The sequence below is a fragment of the Phocoena sinus genome, chromosome 1 (assembly GCF_008692025.1).
Source record: "Phocoena sinus isolate mPhoSin1 chromosome 1, mPhoSin1.pri, whole genome shotgun sequence".
Lineage (NCBI taxonomy): Eukaryota > Metazoa > Chordata > Mammalia > Artiodactyla > Phocoenidae > Phocoena > Phocoena sinus.
Window position 1 is genome coordinate 58293348 of NC_045763.1, and position 23579 is coordinate 58316926.

At 36.8% G+C, this 23579-nt stretch overlaps 1 protein-coding gene across 1 annotated transcript in view; it reads right to left on the reverse strand.

Moving 5' to 3' along the window:
- Positions 1-2040: 2040 nt before the first annotated feature.
- C1H1orf141 (chromosome 1 C1orf141 homolog) overlaps positions 2041-23579 on the reverse strand; it is a 46458-nt gene continuing 24919 nt past the window's right edge. Inside the window, exons 5-8 of the mRNA XM_032605270.1 lie at positions 16842-16909; positions 9455-9597; positions 4743-4896; positions 2041-3030 (exon numbers count right to left, since the gene is read on the reverse strand). Of these exons, the coding sequence (XP_032461161.1) occupies positions 2638-3030; positions 4743-4896; positions 9455-9597; positions 16842-16909 (758 nt within the window). The 3' untranslated portion in view covers positions 2041-2637. The remainder of the gene's footprint in view (positions 3031-4742; positions 4897-9454; positions 9598-16841; positions 16910-23579) is intronic.

Here is a 23579-nt window from a genome sequence, read left to right on the forward strand (position 1 = left end):
GGTAAAATCCTGCCCATTATGGACTGGTACTATAAAAGCAAGCAGAGCACGACCTCTGTTGAGGCATCTGAAGGAAAATTCATGGACCTCTGACTTCCCAGTTTTTTCATAGGTTTACAGTTTCCTTGTTGGTCTCCTGGGGACCAATGAGACCAGGAACACTTACTTACACAGGACCAAAGACAACCTTTCCCTGGGTAATCCACAGATCCCAAATGCTAGCTAGTCCCTGGATACAGCACAACTTTCATTATTACCTTCTAACTCAGAGACTGGTTTCTAGGGCCATGTTCAGATCTCAGCATCAGAATAGAAACCATGTCTAATCTTGCAGCCCACGTCTTGCAGATGCCAGCATCTACTTGGCTGAGGAGATAATAGATTAAATCTGAGAATGGAAGAGAAAGGTGCTGAGTTTATGTCACCATCTTCCCAGAATCCACTGCTCCCTGCTGTCCAGCTATGTCAATGGCCAATCTCAGCCAAATGGAATTTTTAAGTTGATTTAGCGCCTTTCTAAAGGATAAAACTCACAAGCTCCAGCAGAAACTTCCAAAAATAACATACAAAATCCTCAGTTCTAATTTGAGTCTACTTTGGGCTGAAGTCTGGACACTGATTGTAGTTAGGTTTAGCATTTAATTTAGAAAAGATGGTAGTAAGACACTTTGGGGAACATCTTTTAAGATGTTATGCTTACACTAAGAGCAGGAGAAAGGATGGGAATAAAAAGGGAAATTTAAATGAATGCTTACCATACTCAAGATACTCCACACTGTTGTTTTAATCTTAAAAATGATAATACAGTAAAATAAGGTATTGTTGTCCTCATCTTAAGGCAGGGATACAGAAAAGTGAGACTCAGATAGTTTACATTATTTGCCCAAGTTTACTCATAACTGCCCAAACCCAGGGCCTACACCTGTTTCTCTTGTACTGAATATCAGGAAACCCTACCGTCATTACTCGGGCTATTATTAGGTATATTTTCTCTTTCTTGTCATTTTTATTGTTAGTGGTTAAGAAGAGTCTGTGTTTTCTCTTCTGAGCCAGCAGGGTAGTTAGGGAAACTATTTTACTTTGCAGTGAGCAGGGGAGGAGTGAATATGGGGGTGGGGTAGAGGTAGGGGGAGAGTGGATAAGAGCAAGCAAAGAGAGCAAGAGGGTCAATCCCTGTTTTCTAGAAAGAAAGAAAGAGGACTTCATGACTTTGAGTTGCTGCAGCTGCTGCTTCTCCTTCCCAACCAGTAACAAAAAGAAAGGTAAAGAGCCAGGGAAAGCTTGTATGTTTCCACCCTACTACTTCCTACATACCTGAACCCACCACCTTATCTTGAACCCTTTTTCTCTTGCTCTTGCCTCATTTACAAAGTCTCCAGTTACACTATCTTTCCTTCATCTCCGTTTTCTCTACTTGTCATCCTATTTGAGAGCCAAAATCTGCCTCTACTGTGAAAAGATATCCAAGAGTAACACTGATGACGCACCATAAAGAAAACCTCCAGTCAGTGGAAACAGAGAATCCTGAACAAGTTTACCTCCTTACCCTGGAAAGTTTCCAAAAGACCTCCAAAACCTTCCTTTAACTGAAATGCTTCTAATTAACCTACTTCTCCTCAAGTACTAACAGTTAAGATTTTTTTTTCAAAGTCCTTAAACTAGCGGATTGCCAATGAACTCTTCAAATGCAACTTGTTTCTAAGGTGAATTCCGTCTTTATAGTGTTTGGGTTCACAAGAAGTTAATGAGTAGATAAAATAGCAATATAATAATATATTTAGAACTTTTAATCCTTTAAGGATTTGCTGCCAAAATTATTTATCTTATTAAAGATAAATTATTCTTTTAAATTATTTAGCAATTCAGAAAAAAGTCAAAGTTATACTTGCTAAAGGCATTATGTAGTAAAGAAGTTCCAACATTTACTAACAAAAAGGTATTTGAAATTTTACAAAGTCTTTTAATTGCATGAATTGCTAATGTAATACTAGTTTCTAATGATCACCCAAAATGCTGCTACGACGATTAATTCCACATGCATCAAGTTAATGGTATATTTGTCTTGTTTGATAACCAATTATGGAGCAAGGTTATTGACATTATTTAGCTTCCGTTATTTGGCAAATTTCCAGAGTCAGTCTGTGCCATTCCTGGTCCTGAATCTACTTTACTGTAGGAATGCTGATGATTGAGGGATCTAATTGAGATAAGAGAAATTCCTGAACTAGTTCCTCTTGTTGATCATTATTTCCTAATTTTGTCCTCTTATTTACTAAAAATAGTATACCACTGTTGGTTTGTAATTCCAATTTCTATGCTTTGTTTTCTTCTACCATCCACTAGAACATTACCATTTAGACAAGGATTTCTTCTGTGATCTTGGAACTTTATTTGCTTCCTGTTACCCAAATTTTGCTGTATAAACAATATTTTATGAGGTGCTTAATTTTTACTTGACAAGTTTAACAAATCATCCAATGGTGTTACATTATTTATTTTATGGACTTTGAGTATATTTTTTGAAGGCTTTGAGCAATATTTGACAGGCGAGGCACTCAATTTGCTATTGTTTTGACTGTAGAAAACATTTTTTCAAATTTGCCAGTTTTAGCACTCATTTCTTGAATAACAGTTTTATCAAGGAAACCCACAGATTTTTTTTGTTAGGCTGGAAAAAGTCTGTGAAAAGTTATAGAGTTTATTCCAAGATACGTTTTCAAATGTCTGCTTGCTAGTTTTCTTCCTTAGTTTATCATCTACAACTCTACGGCTTACTTCAAAAGATACTGCTTGTATAGCTTTCTTCTGTGTTGTAGGCAGAGTTCTTTTGGGTTTGGAAGGAGTAGTAGATTGACCTCTAGCTACAGATTTGCGCGTTTCACAATTTCTTTCTAAAACAAGATTTGATCTTTTACATGGGTAACCATTCCCACTTTCCATAGAATGGGGAGGAAGCCTGTTTTTTGTCAAAAGTAACATTTGTACATATCCAGTCTCATGGAAAATTATGGGATTTGTATCATTTTCTTCCTGTGGATTAAAGAAGAGAGTATTCGTCATCAGTCTATTGAGGCAAGAAGGCTATAATTTTTAAAACATGAAAATAAAGTCGTAAGGTATTCTAGAAATGACTACATAGAAGTTTTTAATATAAACGATAATGGTATTTAAACACATAAAAAAGATGTCCTTGTATGTGACACACTTCTTTCTCTTGACACTCCGTTCAGATGTTAGGAGTAAAATCTGAACTTTTGGCCTCCTAAAACCCTTTTTGAAATAGAGTGAGATATAAAGTCTTTATGTTTGGTGTTGTCACTGGGAAAGATGATAGTTGGTGGGATGGAACATTGTTCTGTCGTTTCTTAGGTTTCCATGTCCAGAAATAAGCAGCATACCAAAAAATGGATTGAGTCAAAAAATCAAAAGAAATATAACTGATTATAAGCCAAAATTACAGTCTGAGTATCCTAATAAGTTCAGACAGTGGAAAATTTTCTTTAAAATAATTATATTCATTACTACACCCCAACATTTAGCACAATACTTAGCCCAATAAAAAGTGCTCAATATACATCTGTGGAATAAAATAGCCAAAGTAATAGATGGACTTAAACATAGATTACTTTTATCACAGTAGTAGCAAAATCTGTATGTATGAGCTACTCACTGAACTCTTTTCCATATTTCCATTGTAAGGAAAAAAGATTAACTCCACAGAAACTCATCAAATATGAGTAGAACTAGTATTTAGTTTGTAAACTTTAAGTCAATGATTGCTACTTTTCTTTTAGAAATATAATTAATGAAGTAAGAAATTAGGATCATCTCATTGTATATTAGTGTGAAAGGCATATTAATGCATATGATCACTGAAAAAATGACAAAAGATCTAGTTTTGCAATCCACTGGTGGTGCCCATGTTACCTATTTAGTGATAGTAATAGAGGTCTGTCAAATTTTTGGTCTGTCTAATCAATACCTTAGGGAATTTTCCACCTTCCGAGTCAAAGTACACTTAGGTAGAGGCAAAAACTCGCTTTATCAGCCTCGCTTGAGGTTAGGGCGTAGGTGTGTGACCTAGGCTCTGCCACTCAGACACACCTAAGACAGTCTTCAGTTCAGAAAAAGCAAGCATTTTGAAAAGTAGGCATTGTGAAAACTATTCTAGCGAGGATGGTGGAAGATATGTCTAGCGGAAGGGCAGCACTGGCAAAGATCTTAGAAACAGTGCCCCCTGCCCAGAGTCAGAGTTGTAAACTTTTATCTGTGACAACAGCATGGGCCCCAGTGGAGCAACCTGGGGCTGTAACAGGGTTAGTCCTGATTGGAGAGCTTTCAAGCCAGATTGTCTCTCCAGCATCCTAGAGACTCTGAGCTACCAGATGGCCTTTAATAAATGTATTTTCTGGTTGAAATAGTTAAAATAGATTGATAGAAAAGTGAAACATAATCCAGTCATTTAAAAAAATACCATCTTTATATTTCTTTTATAATCAAGAAAATTTGATAAATCGTTCTTTATAAAGAAAAACACAAAATTTTCAGCTGGTGCAGAGGAATCCCCAGATTTGGGGTGGAGGTTCTAAAAAGAACACTAAGAATTTGTGTTGTTGTCACTTCAGAATATGAAGCCAAGAGGGAAGGAGAATTTATCAAAGATTCTGGGCACTGGAGTATGACATTCCCACAAGGAGTAATAATACACATTTTTACCGAACAGTAGTAGATGTTTTTGTTACCGTGTAAGAAGTTGCTGTCTTTGCTGGACTAATGTTGATTATCTTGGCATTTGACTTTTTCAGTTCATCCTCAAAGCACAAGGGGAGCAAGCTTTTCTTTCTTACTGAGTACTCATTTAACTGATCATTTCTGATGGATTTATTGTCTTTTGTACTAAAATCATTCATCTCTGGAGGAGATTTTATTCTGAAAATGAACACAAGTTCAGCATAAATGTTTATAGGGCTGATTTCAGCTTGTCTGTTCTTGTCTGCCTTTCCCATTCCTCAACGTCATTACTGCTATAGAACAAACGTATGGACACCAAGGGGGGAAAGCGGGGGCATGGGGTGGGTGGGATGAATTGGGATTGACATATATACACTAATATGTATAAAATAGATAACTAATAAGAACTTGCTGTATAGCACAGGGAACTCCACTTCACTGTAGAGTAGAAACTAACACAACATTGTAAAACAGCTATACCCCAATTTAAAAATATCACTACTGCTAACATCTCCCTCAAACCCTCTGCCATACTTTCAACCTGACAAGACCATCCTTTCCTGCTTGGTTTGTGGGGGAAAATAGCAAAAGCAGGGGTGGAAGCAAGACCGTAGTATGTGTGCCTCTTTGGTTTTTGAGTGGAGAGGAAGTATATTATGTAGGTTGAGGAGAACGACAAAGGAAGAGAGATATATTTGCCACATCCTTTGTTGAGATTCTGGGATGAAAGTGCTTTGCAGGGCAGCTTCCTGCCAACACAGGGTGACCCTAGCTTTGTTATCAGGATGAAATGGTGTGGTTAGGCAGAGAGAGGATATAGCTTTCATTCCAGATCTCCCTTGGTCCACATGTGACATGGACACTGAGATTAGGCTTGCAACAAGCTTGTCATTGCAGGGGTGCAGTGACCCATAGCAAAGGCTTGACTTGGGTGAGGTATAAATAGACAGTCTAAGAAGAGATGAAGACATGACAAGAACTAAATGAGTTCTACCACACTAGTGATAGTTGAGAGTGGACCCTATCCAGGTTCAGAGAGAATAGACTATGTGTTCATGAAGCACAAATGTCAGTAGCCACAGAACATCTAGGAATGAGGTCAGCAGTACAAGGGCACTGACCAAGATCCCTGGCCAAGTATCTTTTCCTCAATGTCACAAAGTCCACTGAGCCCCTCACTCATATACTAAGATACCATGGTAGAAAGAAACAGAAAGACTGTGTTAAACCTCAAGAGGCTGTGCATTTTTACTCCAAACAAAGTTTAAAACACAATGGATTAATATGAACTTTTTTCATTACACAGGGTTTGAGGATCTCATGAGAAGTATCAGAACTATATAAAAATAAAAAGCTACTTTTTTTTCACATCCATGTTGTAGTGTAATTAAATTTGTATCTACTATAAAAATGCAATTGTATTCTCTCCATTCATTTTTCATTGTCTTCCTCTCCATTTGACTATGAACTTGCAGCAGATAGAGCATGTGCTCAAGGTCTGAATGTGACCTTGTGTCACATGTGTATGACCTTGTCTGAATGTGAATGTGACTAGCTGAGCAGGTTTAGAACGGTCATTGGATTGTAGTATGGGCCTAGATGGCCATGATAAGCCAGAATAAATTCATTCTGGTCTACAAGAAAATAAAAGGCAGAACTCTTCTTCTTAGAAACATCTTTGAACAAAATAAAATAAAAAATTTTAAATAAATTACCTTTTATTAACTTAATCTTCTAAGTGACCAACCAAATCAAATGATCCCCTAGGTTTTTTTTTTCAGTTTGAGCTGAAATTATAAAAGATTTTCACAAAAGACACATATATATTATGGCATTTAGAAAATACTTTGTATAAAATATTTTTCAATGTCAAATAACATGGAAAGCACTTGGTATTGTGCTTGATCTGTAGTAGCTATTCAGTAAAAACTTCTCTTTTTTTTTTTTGCAGTACGTGGGCCTCTCACTGTTGTGGCCTCTCCCGTTGTGGAGCACAGGCTCAGCAGCCATGGCTCACAGGCCTAGTTGCTCCGCGGCATGTGGGATCCTCCCAGACCGGGACACGAACGCATGTCCCCTGCATCGGCAGGCGGACTCTCAGCCACTGCATCACCAGGGAAGCCCAGTAAAAACTTCTTAAGTGAACAAGATAGAACTGGAAAAGACTGAGATCAAGGATCTAATGTTTGGCTAACATAAAACTGGTCTTGGGGGATTTTTGTTGAAGAAAGGCATTCCCAAATTTGCAAATCTCTCTAAAATGTAAAGTCATTATTAGCCAGTAGGAAGCCTCAGATGGTTAAACACTTGGTATGGAGAGAGGTCAGTTAGCACATGCCAAACAGACTTTGCCACCTGGCATGAATAAAGTGTCCAGGGCGGAACTCTTCCAAATATGCCTGCTGGCCACTCCAGCATTTCTGTACTTTCTTAAACATGTTCCCAGACACACATGCTGTTGGCAATAAATTCAGTTTTTTTCTTACCCTCAAGTAGTTTGTATCCTAGTGCAATGTTTCCCAACCTTTTCCACATAATGACAGACATATTAGTTTTATAGTCTTTGTTCAGTACACTGAGATAAACACTTGAGAACACTTGTAGCCTGGCTACCATGGCGCCAACTCCACAGTTTTGAAAGCTGAAGGATCAACATTTCAGCACACCTATAACCCTCTCTGAGCACAAAATTACCACAGTTTATTGGTTAGGAAGCTCTGTTCTAGAGAGAGGAAATAGTCAAAAAACCAACCAACCAACCAACAAAACATATATATAAAATAATTTCAACTACTTGTAAGTATTACAGAAAAATATAAACATAATACTTCATCTAAGGTGGCTATGGGAGACCTCTCTCAGAAAGGGATATTTGAGTTGAAATCTGAGAAAGGGAAGGAGACAGCCAGGTGAAGAGCTGGGGGAATAGCAAGTGTAAAGGTCTGAGTATGAAACCAGCTTGGAATGCTCACTGGAAGGCCAGTGTTGCTGGAGTGCAGTGATGAGGAGAGTGGAGTAAGATGAGATGAGACAGGTGTCAGGGGCCAAAACATGTAAGGGCACATGTAGAACAGCCCACCACTGCTATCAAGGAACATTTCAGAGAAGATGTGACATCTGAGTAGAACTTAAAGGATAATGTGGTAAACAGAGGGTTGCCTACTTAAGAGTCTTTTTCCCCCTTTTTTGCTAACAGAACTCCGATCTTATTCACTTTTCTCCAAGCAACCCTGTCCTCCAAGGGAGGCTGAGCGCCTTCCTAAATCAAGGGAATGAACCTGGAATAATCTAAGCCTGTGCTTTTCAAAATGTGAGCTACAACCCATCAATTTAGACAATAAATCAATTTAGCATCTCCTGACCAACATTTTAAAAAGTAGAATAGAATAGAGTGTATCACATAGATCCTTAGTAACAGTTGTTCAAAACACTAAAATACTGCAATCAATTTCAACTAACAGAAAGACAAATAATTAGGGGTCTATGAATCTGAATCTTCTCCTCCACAGATAGATAGATTGATAGACACATATAGATATTGATATAGATATCAATCATTGTGATATAAAAGGTATTTCATACTGTGGGTTGTGTTAAAAGCTGATAAAGATTTACTGGTTTTTACATATGAGTGTATGAAGCTATTCTAGCCAAAGAGACACCAGGGGAGGTCTGCTGGAGGGCTTTGGGGAGCATTTTCCTCATTCTTACAAAAGGGTCCAAGAGGGACTTCCCTGGTGGTCCAGTGATAAAGAATCTGCCTCACAATGTAGGGGACGCAGGTTCCATCCCTCATCAGGGAACTAAGATCCCACATGCCACGGTGCAACTAAGCCCGTGTGCCACAGCTACTGAGCTTGCACACCTCGACTAGAGCCCTTGTGCTGCAAACTACAGAGCCCTTGAGCCCTGGAGGCTGTGCACCACAACTAGAGAGAGAAAACCCGCACGCCACAACTAGAGAGAAGTCCACGCACCACAAGGAAGAGCCTGCATGCCGCAACGAAAGATCCCACATGCCTCAATGAAGATCCTGCATTCCAACTAAGACCCCACGCAGCCAAAAATAATAAGATAAATCTTTAAAAGAAAAAAAGGGTCAAAGAGCTTTTCTCCTTTTCAGTGGGTGCTGTTACCAGTTATCTTCAATAGTGGTCACCATCTTGTACAGCAAGGCTAGGAGGACAAGCTAGTTGCTGAGACAGTAGAGGCAAGTTGAGGAAAGATGGAGAAGATGGATATTTGATGGCATCATTAAACCCTTGAATTAACCTGGAGCTGCCTTATTGATGGACTTCTTGTTATTTGAGATTATAAATATCTTTTTTGTCTAAATCATATGTAGTTAGTTTTCTTTTAATTGCAGCTAAAAGTGTCCCAACTATTCAAGATGAATAGGAAACTATCAGGAGAAGTATGTTCTGAGCATAAAGAACAGAGTGGGTCAATCACACAGTAGTTGGAACAGACTGTTTGCTGTGATTAGACTCAGTATAAGCAAAGGACAGAAGAGACGACTGGAAAGATATTATATGCCATACTAAGGAATCTAAGCTTTACCATTTTTGTTATAGAGTCTTCAGATGTTATTAAGTAGTGAAATAATGGGGTAATATGATTAGATACTGATATTCCTTGGCTAAAGATTTTCTTAATGCCTATATCTTAAAGTTAGATGCAGTTAATTTTCAGTTACTTCAATATAAACACACAATGTGTATACCTGTAAATAGAGTCTTTTCCATGCTTATAAGCATTAGACTGAATGCTGGGTACAGGAGGAAAGATTGTAGAGCCCAATGTTCTTCTACATTGTTGTTGTCTATGCTGTGAATACAGTTCATGGAAGGGCTTAGCATGTTCTTCCTAAACATAAAGAAAAGGGGAAACTATCTTAGAAATTATTTTTTCCATGTCTATATTGTAAATAATTTATACTTGATTATTCATATTTGGAATAGCTAATTATGATAACTAACAGCTGACTAGATCTTTAAATAATTTCAAATATAATGATTATTTAATCCTCAAAAAAAAAAGCCCTATGAAATAGATGTTATTACCACTTCTTAGATGAGGGAACAAATCTACAGAAATTTAAAAATTTGCCTATGCTCACACTTTTTACTAACTTTTATTTTCTTTGTCTCTAAAACTTAGCCATTATTTTCATATAAAATATATTTCTCCAAATGCAGAGAAAGTCTAAAGTTTAAGTACTGAGAAAAAAAACCCCTCTTGGTTTAAACAGAAACTTTACTGTCTCATACACAGAGCAGGTACAGCAGAATAGTTCTGAGTAAAGGGGGAGAAACTGGAAAAAAGTGATCCAGCTTTACCTAGTGTCTCAGATTGTCTCTGTATATTTCTATTTAAATATAATTATTTAGATACCCAAAATAAACATGCATATGTAAGTATAAACTGTGTAACTTGTGACTGTCCATCAACCAACCAAACAAATATTTGTTTAGTACCTACAATTTTTTTCACACTAGGCACAGAATATATTTCATTCTGGATAATATGAGATAAAAATTTTTAATGTGACAAAAATCCAGGCCATAAAGAATTCACATTCTAAATATATATGATTAGCATACATGAGTCATTGGCAAATAATGTAATAAGATAATATCACTAAGAACCAAACCAATCAATACAATCTTTAAATGGGGAGGATTTTAGAAGAGAGGGCTGGAATAGACAGGAAACATTTCATCAGTGAGGAAGAACTTAATGCTTGGATTTGGAGATAAGAACATATCAGGAGAGGCCAACAACATACGTCCAGGGTATTCATAAGACAATCAACAGCATATTTAAAGCCAGGTGGGGCAGGGGAGCATTTATCATTTGTAGTGTATAAAGGGTAAGTTTCAATAGTCAAGAAGGATGGTTGTGAGAGGGATAGACTATCGATGTCTTCAGAGTCAAACAGATAAACTTTAACCTAAAGAAAATGGCCAAAATTGACTTGAGAAGTAGAAAATTTGAGCATACCAATAATTCTTAAAAGAAATGTAAAGAAGTTTCAAATAACTCCCTTTAAAAAAGTAACCCAGCCCAAATAGATTTATACATAGGTTCTTTCAAATTTTTATGCAACAAACAATTCTCATGCAATATAATGTCAGTTAAATTAAAAAATAAATAACAACAAAGACTTTTCAGTTCTTTTCATAGCTGACATAGTCTTGACACCAAAGTCTGAAAAGATAATGCACCAGAAGAAGCCTACAAGCTAATTTCACATATGACTTCAGGTGATTTCACAAATTCAAAATAAAATACTACTCAACACTGTACTAATGGAACAATTTGTAATGGCCAAACAAAATTATCAAGAAATTAAAAGCTCCTGGGCTTCCCTGGTGGCACAGTGGTTGAGAGTCTGCCTGCTGATGCAGGGGACACGGGTTCGTGTCCTGGTCCGGGAAGATCCCACATGCCGCAGAGTGGCTAGGCCCGTGAGCCACGGCCGCTGAGCCTGCGAGTCCGGAGCCTGTGCTCCGCAGTGGGAGAGGCCACAACAGTGAGAGGCCCGCATACCGCAAAAAAAAATAAAAGAAATTAAAAGCTCCTAATAGTTCTAAGTTATTATAATTTATGTCCCAATAGATCAAAGGAGAAAAATAATGTAATTATTTTAATAGCTGTAATATTTAAAATACATTTGATAAATTCAGTAACCATCATTGATAAGAACTGTAATAAAACTAAAGAGAATACTTTCTTAATATGATAAAGAATATCTTAGCAAAATTTAAAAAATTATACCCATATAAAACCAATAACTAATATGGTTAATGACAATACACTAGTCTGTGGCATGACAATAGTGACACCTATCATCACTATTATTTATAGATGTTTAGGAAATATTGAGCAATGCAGTAGGAAAAAATAAAGGAAGTAGTAAAAACTCTGGAAAATTCTTATTCAATATGGCTGAGTAAGCCTCTATCAGAGCCACTCTCTCTCAGATAAAAACTATAAACTCTAGACAAAATACCCTAGAAAACACACACACATACACACACACACAAGTTGCCTGAAGGTCCTGGAGAATGAACAAAAGCAGGTGACAAAGCAAAAGCATTGAAACTTGGAATTACTGACTTCCGTAGAGTGAAGTTTCTATTTTTATGGCTTTTAGTTTGAAGGCAGGCCAAAGTATAGGACATCTAAATCTCTGATAGAAAATTTAAGTTCTTCCTGGCCAGAAGAACCAGAGGAAAAAGTTCAGGCTGACCAAAACTTCTGGGAATGAGAAAGGAATGATAGAAAGAAGAGTGCCAAAGATGATAGCCCCATCTTTTATGTATAAACCCTGTCCAAGTCTCTTGCTGACCCATGAACGATGCATGTTTAGGGAAAACTGCAAGCAGTGCGGCTAAGGATATAACAACTGAACTGAAATTTGAGCTGCTGCTATAGAGACAGAGTATATTTTGAGCCCAACCAAGTTAGCTGACTGCTAAAACAGTAACATTATTACTCTTTGTTGGAATACAACAGACTCTGGAGTCTCCACATTATAACAGTTGTGGTGTCCAGGATAAATCCAACTTAACATACAAAGACCAGGAAAATGAAACCTAGTCTCAACAGAGAAGGCTATCAATCAAAACCAACCTTGAAATGACCCAGATGTTGGAATTATCAGATTTTATGGCTGCTATTATAATTATGCTCAATGAAAAAAGTAAAATATGTTCGCAGTGAATGAAAAAAAGGAAATCTTAGAGAAATAGAAGCTATTTTAAAAAATGGAAATTCTAGAACCGAAAATATATAATACCTGAAGTAAAAAAACTCACTGGTTGACTTTAAAACAGAATGGAGACATCAGAGCAAAGAGTCAGGGAACTTTAATACAGACCAATAGAAGTTACCCAATATGAAAAAAGAGAGGAGAATTTTTTTTTAAAGAGGGATTCAGAGACATATGTGTCCCTGTGAGAAAACAATAATGAAAAGTCTGGGCCTGCTCACCTACCCTGTGATCTCAGGCCACAAGTCTCTGGACAGGAGGCTGGCTGCTGTAGGAACTCAATAAATACTTGCTGAACTCAAAAAAGAAAAGTCTGATATATGTGTAACAAGAATCCCAGAAGGACAGGAAAGGTAGAATGGGGTAGAAAAATATTTAAATAAATAGTGGTGAGATGAAATATGATCTTAATTTGATGAAAGACATAAATTTATAAATTCCAGAAGCTTAATGAACCCTAAGCAGGATAATTAAGAAGAACATCATGCTTAAGCACATAATCAAACTGCTGAAAACCAAGTATGAGGAAAACATCTTTAAGCAGCCAGAGAAAAACAAGTTATACACACAGGGGAACAATTCAAAATACCCCTGACTTCTCATCAGAAACTATGGCGGTCAGAACTGTGAAGGCCAGTAGATATTGGAACATCATCAATATGCTAAAAGAAAAAACAATTATCAGCCAAAATTTTGTGTCAAGCAAAAATTTCCTTCAGAATATCCTTAAGACACTTTCAGGTAAAAGAAAACAGAGAATTTGTTGCCAGCAGACCTTCACTACAAAATATACTTAAGGGAGTTCTTCAGGATAAAGGGAAATGATACCAGATGGAAATATATCTTCAGGAAGTACTAAAGAGCATCAGATCTGGCTGTAGTTGGTTGTTTTTTTACTCTGTTAATTTCTTTGAAACATATAGGAGTGTTGAAAGCAAAAATTATAATACTGTCTTATGGGGTTTATAGTAATACATGAAAACTATATTATGAAAGACAGGGTTAGTAAATGGATTTATACAATTTAAAGGCTTCTAAATCTTTATGTGAAATAGTACAATTTTACTCTAAGTAGGCTTTGAAAAGTTGATGATGTATATTTTAATCCCTAAAGATACCACTAAAAAATCCAAACACAAAGAGGTACAGCTAAAAGTCAATAAATTAAGATGAAATATTAAAAAATATTCAAATTATCCAAAAGAAGGCAGGAAAAGAAGAATGCATATATATGCATATATGTGCATTTGAACAGTGCTTGGCACACTCACGTACTACATAGATGTTTGCTATTATTATCATTCACCACAAGAAAAAAGAAAGGCAACTAGGAACTCCAGAAAAAGTACACAAGACAGTCAAGATCTAAATATAAAGGAAATTAATATATGGCATTATTTTTTAGTAACTGATGGAGAATAAGAAAAGAGAGCCTATTGTTTTTACACTGCACCCCTTGAGAAGAAACATAGTCCTAGCACACTACTTTGTTCTACAATAAACAATTATTTACAAAAATGTAATAATATAAATGCTGTTTAAAGCATTTTTAGCTTTAGAATTAATCTACAGATAAAACATAAAGGCTTAATCAGAGTTTCAAAGTGAGTATAATCATTGACCTCAAAAGTGTAAAAATAAAGATATATTTGACCTAGGGAAGAAGATGTGGAGGAAAGGCTAAGACTGCTAAGATCTTTCATCTTATGTAAAGAGGAATCAGGAGTTAGTGATTAAAGTTGATAGGAAAGAAAAAAGTATTTAGATATATTATTTCAAAGTTAAAACAGAAGAAGCAGAAAAGTAACTATCAAAGATACAGAAGAGGGGGCTTCCGCTTCCCTGGTGGCACAGCGGTTGAGAGTCCGCCTGCTGATGCAGGGGACACAGGTTTGTGCCCCGGTCTGGGAGGATCCCACATGCCGCGGAGCGGCTGGGCCCGTGAGCCATGGCCGCTGAGCCTGTGGGTTCGGAGCCTGTGCGTCCGGAGCCTGTGCTCCGCAACCGGAGAGGCCACAACAGTGAGAAGCCCGTGTACAGCCAAAATAAAAAAAAAAGATACAGAAGAGGAAAGAGGGAGAGAGGTGAGATGTAGTGTAAATAAACTAATTCAAATCTTTGTTTTTGATTATGCAGTAGATAATGCTTAAAGTTGATAAGTAAAAAATTAGCAGTAGAAGCTCATTCTTTAGAATTATAGAGTTAATCATAAGAGGAATTGAAACCCCAAAAGGTTAAACATGGTTGCTTCTGAAAAGAGGAAATTAGAACAGGAAGCACGGGTGCAAGGGCTTTGTGCTCTTATTAGCCTTTCTGTATTATTTAATTTACAAAGGCATATGTATATTTTAATTTGTCTTTTAAAAATTAAAATGTTTTATATAAGATACTAGTAAATTTATTATGATGAGTAATCTTATGATGAAGTTACAATGTATTTATATTTCTTGGGAGATTTTTATTAAACACAAACCTATATAAAACATGTAGATGAGGATAAAACTAATAAGCCAGACAGTGTATTTTGTCAATATTTTTAAAAAGTATAAAAGGTATAAATTTGCAATAAAATGATAACATGTTATTAATTATGGTGCAAAGTATGTATTTCTTCATGTTTCATTCTACAGATTAGCAATAAACAGGGTTAATAATAAGTAAATTAAGTGAGAGAGTGTCATGGACTTACAAGTACTACCAAACGTAAAATAGATAGCTAGTGGGAAGCAGCCGCATAGCACAGGGAGATCAGCTTGGTGCTTTGTGATCACCTAGAGGGGCGGGATAGGGAGGGTGGGAGGGAGCCGCAAGAGGGAGGAGATATGAGGATATATGTATATGTATAGCTGATTCACTTTGTTCTAAACCAGAAACTAACACACCACTGTAAAACAATTATACTCCAATAAAGATGTTAAAAAAGAAAGAAAGAAAGAAAGAAAGAGCCTGCTGAGAAGAGGGGAACGAGGTCCAGCACTTCAGCTGCCATCTTGCCACAGAGTGGGAAACCAAGGCAGGAAACCATTGTTGAGAGATGGGGACTGAGCCATGATGGCATCATATCAGCCCCTGGATCCAGGTGTGCCTGAAGCTAGACAGCCCTGGACATTTCATGTACATGAGCCAATAGATTGCTTTTTGTGTTTAAAAAATAAATAAATAAATATAATAATAATAAGAAGTAAATTAACACCTAAGAGACTCTCTTAAATGACTTCCCTTTGCTGATTCTCTGTATTAATTTCTCTCTCTAGTCTCCTAGATAAAACCTCCTGAATAATATCCAGGCATGCTCAATGGTCAAGACTGGTTGGTCACTTTTCAGGATGCCCATGTACCTCTGCTCAGGTTGTGAGCAAGAGTCAATAGTTCTGGTGCTACAGACATAGAGAACAGACTTGGGGTTGCCAAGAGGGAGAGGTGTGGGGGAGGGATGGATTAGGAGTTTAGGATTAGCAGATGCAAACTATTATATGTAGAATGGATAAACAACAAGGTCCTACTGCATAGTACTGAGAACTATATTCAATATCCTGTGATAAACCATAATGCAAAAGAATATGAAAGAATGTATATATATGTATAACTGAATCATTTTGCTATACAGCAGAAATTAACACAACATTGTAAATCAACTATACTTCGATAAAATAAATTTTAAAAAAATGTTCCCAATAGTATTGGTGCTAAACCTGTTATAATCATTGTTATTGTAATTACGTGAGTTAAATAACTGTAACAAAAATGGTCTTGGGGCTTCCCTGGTGGTGCAGTGGTTGAGAGTGCGCCTGCCGATGCAGGGTACATGGGTTCGTGCCCCGGTCCGGGAAGATCCCACGTGCCGCAGAGCAGCTGGGCCCGTGAGCCGTGGCCACTGAGCCTGCACGTCCGGAGCCTGTGCTCCGCAACGGGAGAGGCCACAACAGTGAGAGGCCCGTGTACCGCAAAAAAAAAAAAAAAAAAATGGTCTTGGCTACATATCAAAAGCTTAACAAATGGATGTATATTTTTATATTCTAAATTAAAATAAAATATTTAAATTATGCACATATAATTTTCTATGAGGCCCTGTCTTAACTGACTTTGATAACTTTATGATAACATTCAATAAATAATTTCCACTGTATTGCCTGTCCAACAGATAACATATTATTTTCTCTATTATTGCCATATATAAAGTTTTGCATAATATCAGAGATGAAATCACTTTAAAATTTTATGCTTCTGAATCCTAAAATTCATTTGAATTTGGGATTTGTAGAAAAATATATAAAACTATAAGGGATAACCTGGATTTCCATTAAATAATTGTAAGCATGCAAATTAAACCTACCTCAGTTGTATCCTTAAGATAATGAAAAGATCCAATAGATCTTGATTTTAGATATTCTTCTACTGGCTCTAAAGAAAGAAATCCAAACATAAATGATATTTCTATACTGTTAGACTACTTCTAATTTAACTCAACAAACCATTTTCTCTACTTGTAAACTTTTTCGAAATGTAGTTTGTTAGAGCTAAATATATTCTAGAATAATTTGCTTTTAAAAGGAATTTCTATTAACAGAATATAACATTCAATTACTATTGTACAATAAAGCTGTATTTTCTTAGAAAAAAAGATTTCTAAATAAAACAGAACCATACTTGATAGTCAAATAAATCTTCTCATTAATTCCTTTGAAAAGAGAAAGATTCCCCTCAACTTAGATCCCCCATCTCCAATTATGAGTTTTACTAATTTGGATTATCATTTAATGGATTTTTTTTTTAAGTAGGTATAATGTATGGTCAAGCATGCAGACTTTGGATGTAGGTAGCCTGGGACCAAAAACTACTTTTCTGTTTGTGAGTTATGTAGCTTTAGGAAAATCATTTAACCCCTCTGAGCTTTAGTTTCCCCATCTGTTAAGTGGAAATAATAGTACTTATGTAACAGGGATGCTGTGAGGATTAAATGAGATAATAGATGTAACAAACTTACATCTGGTATTCCTTCAATCAACAGTTATTTGTTTATCACCTGCAATGTGCCAGGCCAGTGCCTGGTGTTGGACTCTGGAATTGTGATTTCTGCCCAATGATGCACACATTTTATTGGATAGTACAGAAAAGAATTAAGTAAAGAAACAAAGGAGTGAACAATTATAAATTGAGATGCATGCCGTGACAGACATAGACAGATTTTGGTGAGGGACAGCATGAGAGGGAGGAATAATTTAGATAGGGTAGTTGCTAGGGATTGAATGTTTGTGTCTCTCCCACAATTCATATGTTGAAGCTCTAATTTTCAATGTGGTGGTTTTGGGAGTTGGGCTTTGGGGAGGTAATTAGGTTTAGATGAGGTGATAAGGGTAGAATGTCCATGATGAGAATAATGTTCTCTCCGCCATGTGAGAATAAAATAAGAAGGTGGCTGTCTGCAAACCAAGAAGAAGACTCTCAACAGAACCTGATCCTACTGATCTCAGACTTCCAGCCTCCAGAACTGTGAGAAATAAGTATTTGTTGTTTAAGCCACCCAGTTTATAGTATTTCGTTATAGCAGCCTGAATAAGAGAGAAATTGGGACTGAGAGGTGGGGTGCTGCTGTAACAAATACCTAAAAATATAAAAGAAACTTTGGAACTGGGTAGTGAGTAGAGGCCGAAAGAGTTGTGAGGTGCATGCTAGAAAAAGCTAATATGGCCATGAAGAGATTTTAAAGGCAATTCTGGTGAGAACTCAGAAAGAAAGAGGAGAGCCATTGAGGAAGCTTTCATTTTCACTGAGAATACATGAATAGCCATATGCAGAAATGTTGGTAGAAATACGGATGGTAAAGGCCATTCTGATGAGGTCTCAGACAGAAATGGGGAACATGCTATTGGACAATGGAGCAAAGAAGGTGATCCTTGTTATAAAGTGGCAAAGAACTTGGCTGACTTGTGTTTGGGTTCTGGTTTTGTTGTGGAAGTTAGAACTTGTGAGTGATGAAATTGGATAGTTAGCTGAGATTTCTAAGCAAAGTGTTAAAGAAGAGGCTTGATTTCTCCTGACTGCTTGCAGTAAAATGCAAGACGAGATAAATGAATTGAAGACAAAATTGTTAAGCAAAATGGAACCAGAACTTAAGAATTTAGAAAATTCTCATATTACAAAAACTGAGAAAGCACGTTCAAAAGAGAACACTAAGGCTGTGGTGCACTGACCATTTGATAAGGAGATTGGTATGGGTGTGAAACATGGACCTAATCAGCCATCCCAGCAGAGACACTGCCAGTTTGAAGTGAAGGGGATAGAGACAGGATAAAATGAAGGAAGGCTGTCGGACTTCTTGGGTTTTACAGGATAGGACCACAGAGCTATGCATTGCAAACACGCTATTCCTCAAGACAAGGGAAGAATGACCATGAAGGTGACTCAAAGATCATCAGGCCTGCCTCAGTTTCAAAATCAGAGGCCACCGCCTCAGTTTCTGCCTATGGAGCCCTTGGGGGTGGGCCAACACTCTCACTAGATAGTCCTGGGGATGAAATCCTGGCCTAGCAGAGTCCCAGTGGGGAAGTGGGGGAGATGTGACCCCCCCACTCAGCAGAGTTGTGAGAGCAGGACCTCTGCCCCAGTGGGTCAGGAAGGCAGAGCATCAAGCCAAAGAGGATTATCCTTGAGCCTTAAGATCTCATGAAGTTTGTCTTAGTAGGTTTTAAACTTCCTTGGGACCCATTACTCCATTCTTCTTCCCTATTTCTCCCTTTTGGAATGAGAATGTCTATCTTATTCCTGTCCCAACTGTATTTTGGAAGCACATAATTTGTTTGATTCCACAGGTTCAAGATGGAGAGAAATTTTGCCTCAGGATCAATCATACCTTGAGTCTCACCATAGCTGATTTAGATGATATTTAGGTAAGACTTTGGACTTTAGTGATAACATAAAACTCAGTACAGCAAGAAAATAATTAACATGTTCTAGGATTCCTTTATTGTCCAGAAGGAGAGTAACAATATATTTTGAAAGGATGAATATTGTAATTTCTAGGGTAATCATTTAAAGAATAGAAACAGAATGCATGACTACCAAATTAGTAAAGGGGAAAAGTTTAAATTTTAAAAAGTCAATCCTAAATAAGACATAAGAGGACAGAAGAAGAAACACAGAATCAACAGGAGAGAAAGAACAAAATAAGATGGTAGATTTAAATCCAAAGATATAAGTAGTTACACTAAGTATAAATGGACTAAATGATCCATTTCAAAGACAAAGATTACAGAATAGATTTAAAAATCTAACAATTTGTTGTTTACAAGAGATAAGAAGACTCTTATGTAAGAGATCATAATGTTACAGAAATGTGGCAAAAAGATGATGGAAAAAGATATACCATGTAAATGTTAGCCAAAAGAAAGCTGGGGTAACTACAGTAATATTGGATAATAAAACAATCACTTTGTAATTAAAAAGGGTTCAATTCACTAGAAATATATAATAATTCTAAAATTTTATGCAATTAATAACACAGCCTAAACTATATTAAAGATCTGTAAAGCAAAATTTGATAATTCTACAAGGAAAAAATAAATGAGTCTGAAATTTCTCAGCAATTGACAGAATAAGCAAGCAGAAAAATAAAAAAGGATATAGAAGAGTTGAAAAACAATGAAGAAATTTGACCTAAAAGACATATGTAGAACACTGCACCCAACAGCTGCAGAATATACTTTATTTTCAAGCACATACCGAACATTTACAACAATCGACCATATACTGGGTGAAAATACAAGCGTTAACTAATTACATAGGACTGAAATCCTATGGATTACATCCTCAAACTACAATGTAATTGTGCTAAAAATTTATAACCAAAAGATAATTAGAAAAGCCTAATATATTTTGAATTAAGACATAAACTTCCAAATAACCAATGTGTCAGAAGAAGAAATCATAATGGAAAACAGAAAATAACCATGATACTCTTGAAGAACAAGGTGGGAAGACTTGCTCTACCAGATATCAAGGGTTATTTTAAGCTACAGAAATTAATGTTGTTTGGTATTGATATTGAAATGGATAAATAATATAGTGAAACATAATAAGAACTCCAGAACAAAGAGCCCAGAGTATTAGGGAAAGAATAGCCTTTTTTCTTTTTTTTTTTTTTTTGCAGTACACGGGCCTCTCACTGTTGTGGCCTCTCCCGTTGCAGAACACAGGCTCCAGATGCGCAGGCTCAGCGGCCATGGCTCATGGGCCCAGCTGCTCCACGGCATGTGGGATCTTCCCGGACCGTGGCACAAACCCGTGTCCCCTGCATCAGCAGGCAGACTCCCAACCACTGCACCACCAGGGAAGCCCAAGAATAGCCTTTTTAATACCACACTGGGATAGCTGGGTATTCACATGAAGAAAAACTAAACTTGACTCTTACTTCACTCAAAATGTAATTCCAGGTAGACTTTAGACCTAAAGGTAAAAAGAAGAACTAAAATCTTTTGCAAGATAAACAGAAAAAGATATTCATGACCACAGAGTAGGAAAAGATTTCTTAGATATGGTACAAAAAGTCCTTATCAAATGAGAAAAGATTTGGTATATTTGACCTTATTAAAGTGGAAGAATTTTTGTTCATCAAAAAGACACCATAAAGAGAGTGAAAAGAAAACCCATAGAAAAGGGGAAGGTATTCGCAAAACCAACAAAGAACTAGTAAAAAGAATATATTTAAAAATAAACAAGAAAAGGATAAAAAACTAATTTTAAAATAAGGTAAAACTTGGATGATTTCCAAAAGTATAAATCCAATTTGTCAATAGTCTATGAAAAAGTTCTCAAACCTATTAGTAATCACAGAAATGCAAATTAAACCATAATGATATACTATTATATACCCAGTAGATTGCTAAAATGGAAAACTGACAATTCCAAGTGTTAGGAAGCAGAACAAAAAGAACCCTCACAAATCTGATGGGAGCATAAATTGGTAAAAACACTTTGGAAAGTTGACATTATCTATTATAGTTGAAGATAAGCATCCCTGGTAATGTAAATCCTGGATATACACTCTCAAGAAACTTTTACACAGATGCAGCAGGATGCCTAAACAAAAATATTCATTTCAGCATTGCAATGACTGACAAACTAAAAACCCCAAATTTCAGGAGTAGTACGGACAAAGTGTGATATATTCATGCAATGGAATACTTAACAGCAATGAAAATGAAGCAACTACACCTCCACAGAACAATATGAGTGAATCTTACAAACAACGCTAAGAAAAAAGAATACAAATGAATGCATATGGCATGATTACATTCATATACAGTAAAAAGCAAGCAAACTAAACAATATTCTTTAGAGATGCAAATAATAGATGGTAAAATTTTAAAGAAAAGTAAGGAATTGATTACCACAGAAATCAGGACAGTAGTAACTTCCAGGGACAAGGAAGGGAGAGGTGATTTGGGAAAGGTCAAGTGGTGATGTTGGCAATGCTCTATTTCTTGATGTGCAATATGGTTATATAGGTGTTTTTTTAATAATTGGTTATTATACTGTACATTTTATGCTACATTCACTTTTCATAATGTATGTTATTTCATAATTTTTAATGGTTTAATAAAAAAGGAAAGTGATTATAAAGAGGGCAGGAATGAAAGAAGAAATACCTGTCGGCAAGCTACTATAGTTGACACACAAAGATGATGATGATTTGGATTAGGGTGGTGACAGCAGACATGGTGAAAATAGATTAATTCAAGATGAGTTAGAATGAAAAGAGCTTGTTGACATATTGAACTTTGGGGAGGAAGGAAAGGAGAGATCAAGGATTGCTTCTAGGTTTTAGACTTGAGCCAGTTGGCGTAAATTGGTCCAATGTACTGAGAATGGAATGCTGTTGCGGGGAGGGGATGGGAGAGAAAGTTTGAGAGGATGGCTAGGATAGGGAATCATGAGACCAGTTCTGGATATTAGGTTTAAGATGTAATGAGAAGTTTGAGTGGAGATATCAAATAGGTTGTTCAGCGTAGGTACCTGCCCTTCAGAGGATTAGTCTGGATTGAGATATAAATGAAGGATTTAACGGTATCTCTACAGTATTTTAAACCATAGAGATTTAAAATACAGTTGGGTGATCTAATCTGTAAGACTGGATTAGATCACCCAAGGAGAAAGAATGTAGAAGCAGAGGCAGGCTCAGGATTGAGCTCTGAGCAAATACAGTATTTTAAGGATGGAGAAGAGAAATTAAAAAGAGAGACTGAGAAAGGGTGAGATAGCAGAAAAACAGAGTTTTAAGCAGAAGGGAGTGATCAACTAACTATACTGGGACTGAGAGGTGGCAGAAAAATATCCTTTGGATTTAGCAACATGGAGATCACTGGTACTCTTAATCAGTGTAACTTCAGTAGAATGGTGGAGGCAAGACCAATTTGGAGTAGGTTGAAGTTTAAACAAAAGTTGACAGAGTGGGCTTCCCTGGTGGCGCAGTGGTTGAGAGTCCGCCTGCCGGTGCAGGGGACACGGGTTCGCGGCCCGGTCTGGGAAAATCCCACATGCCGCAGAGTGGCTAGGCCCGTGAGCCATGGCCGCTGAGCCTGTGCGTCTGGAGCCTGTGCTCCGCAATGGGAGAGGCCACAACAGTGAGAGGCCCACGTACCGCAAAAAAAAAAAAAAAAAAAATGTTGAGGGAGTAGAGACAGTATATGTAAACAAATCTTTTGAGAAATTAGATTACGAAGAGTCACAGAAATGAGGCAATATGGGGCAATGTGGATTCAAGGAGCCTCAGTCAGGGTTGTTGATGAGCATGACACAATTAGATGGGTTTTTTGATAATGCCAGGGAAAGAAAAACAAAGACAACATAAAACACTCAAATCTTCTGAGGATCTATAACGCTGTTTCCTAGCTCACAGATTCCTGAAGTTTCTAGGAAAGTGAGTTCCTTTACAGTCCCTATAAAGTAAATTTCTACTAAGTAAGGTGTACAAGCTTGAGTGATTTTTTTAAAACAATTACAAGAAAACTCAGGATTGAGCTGAAAGGAAATCCAGAGATTTTCTTTCCAGAAAAGTAAACATAAAAATATATTC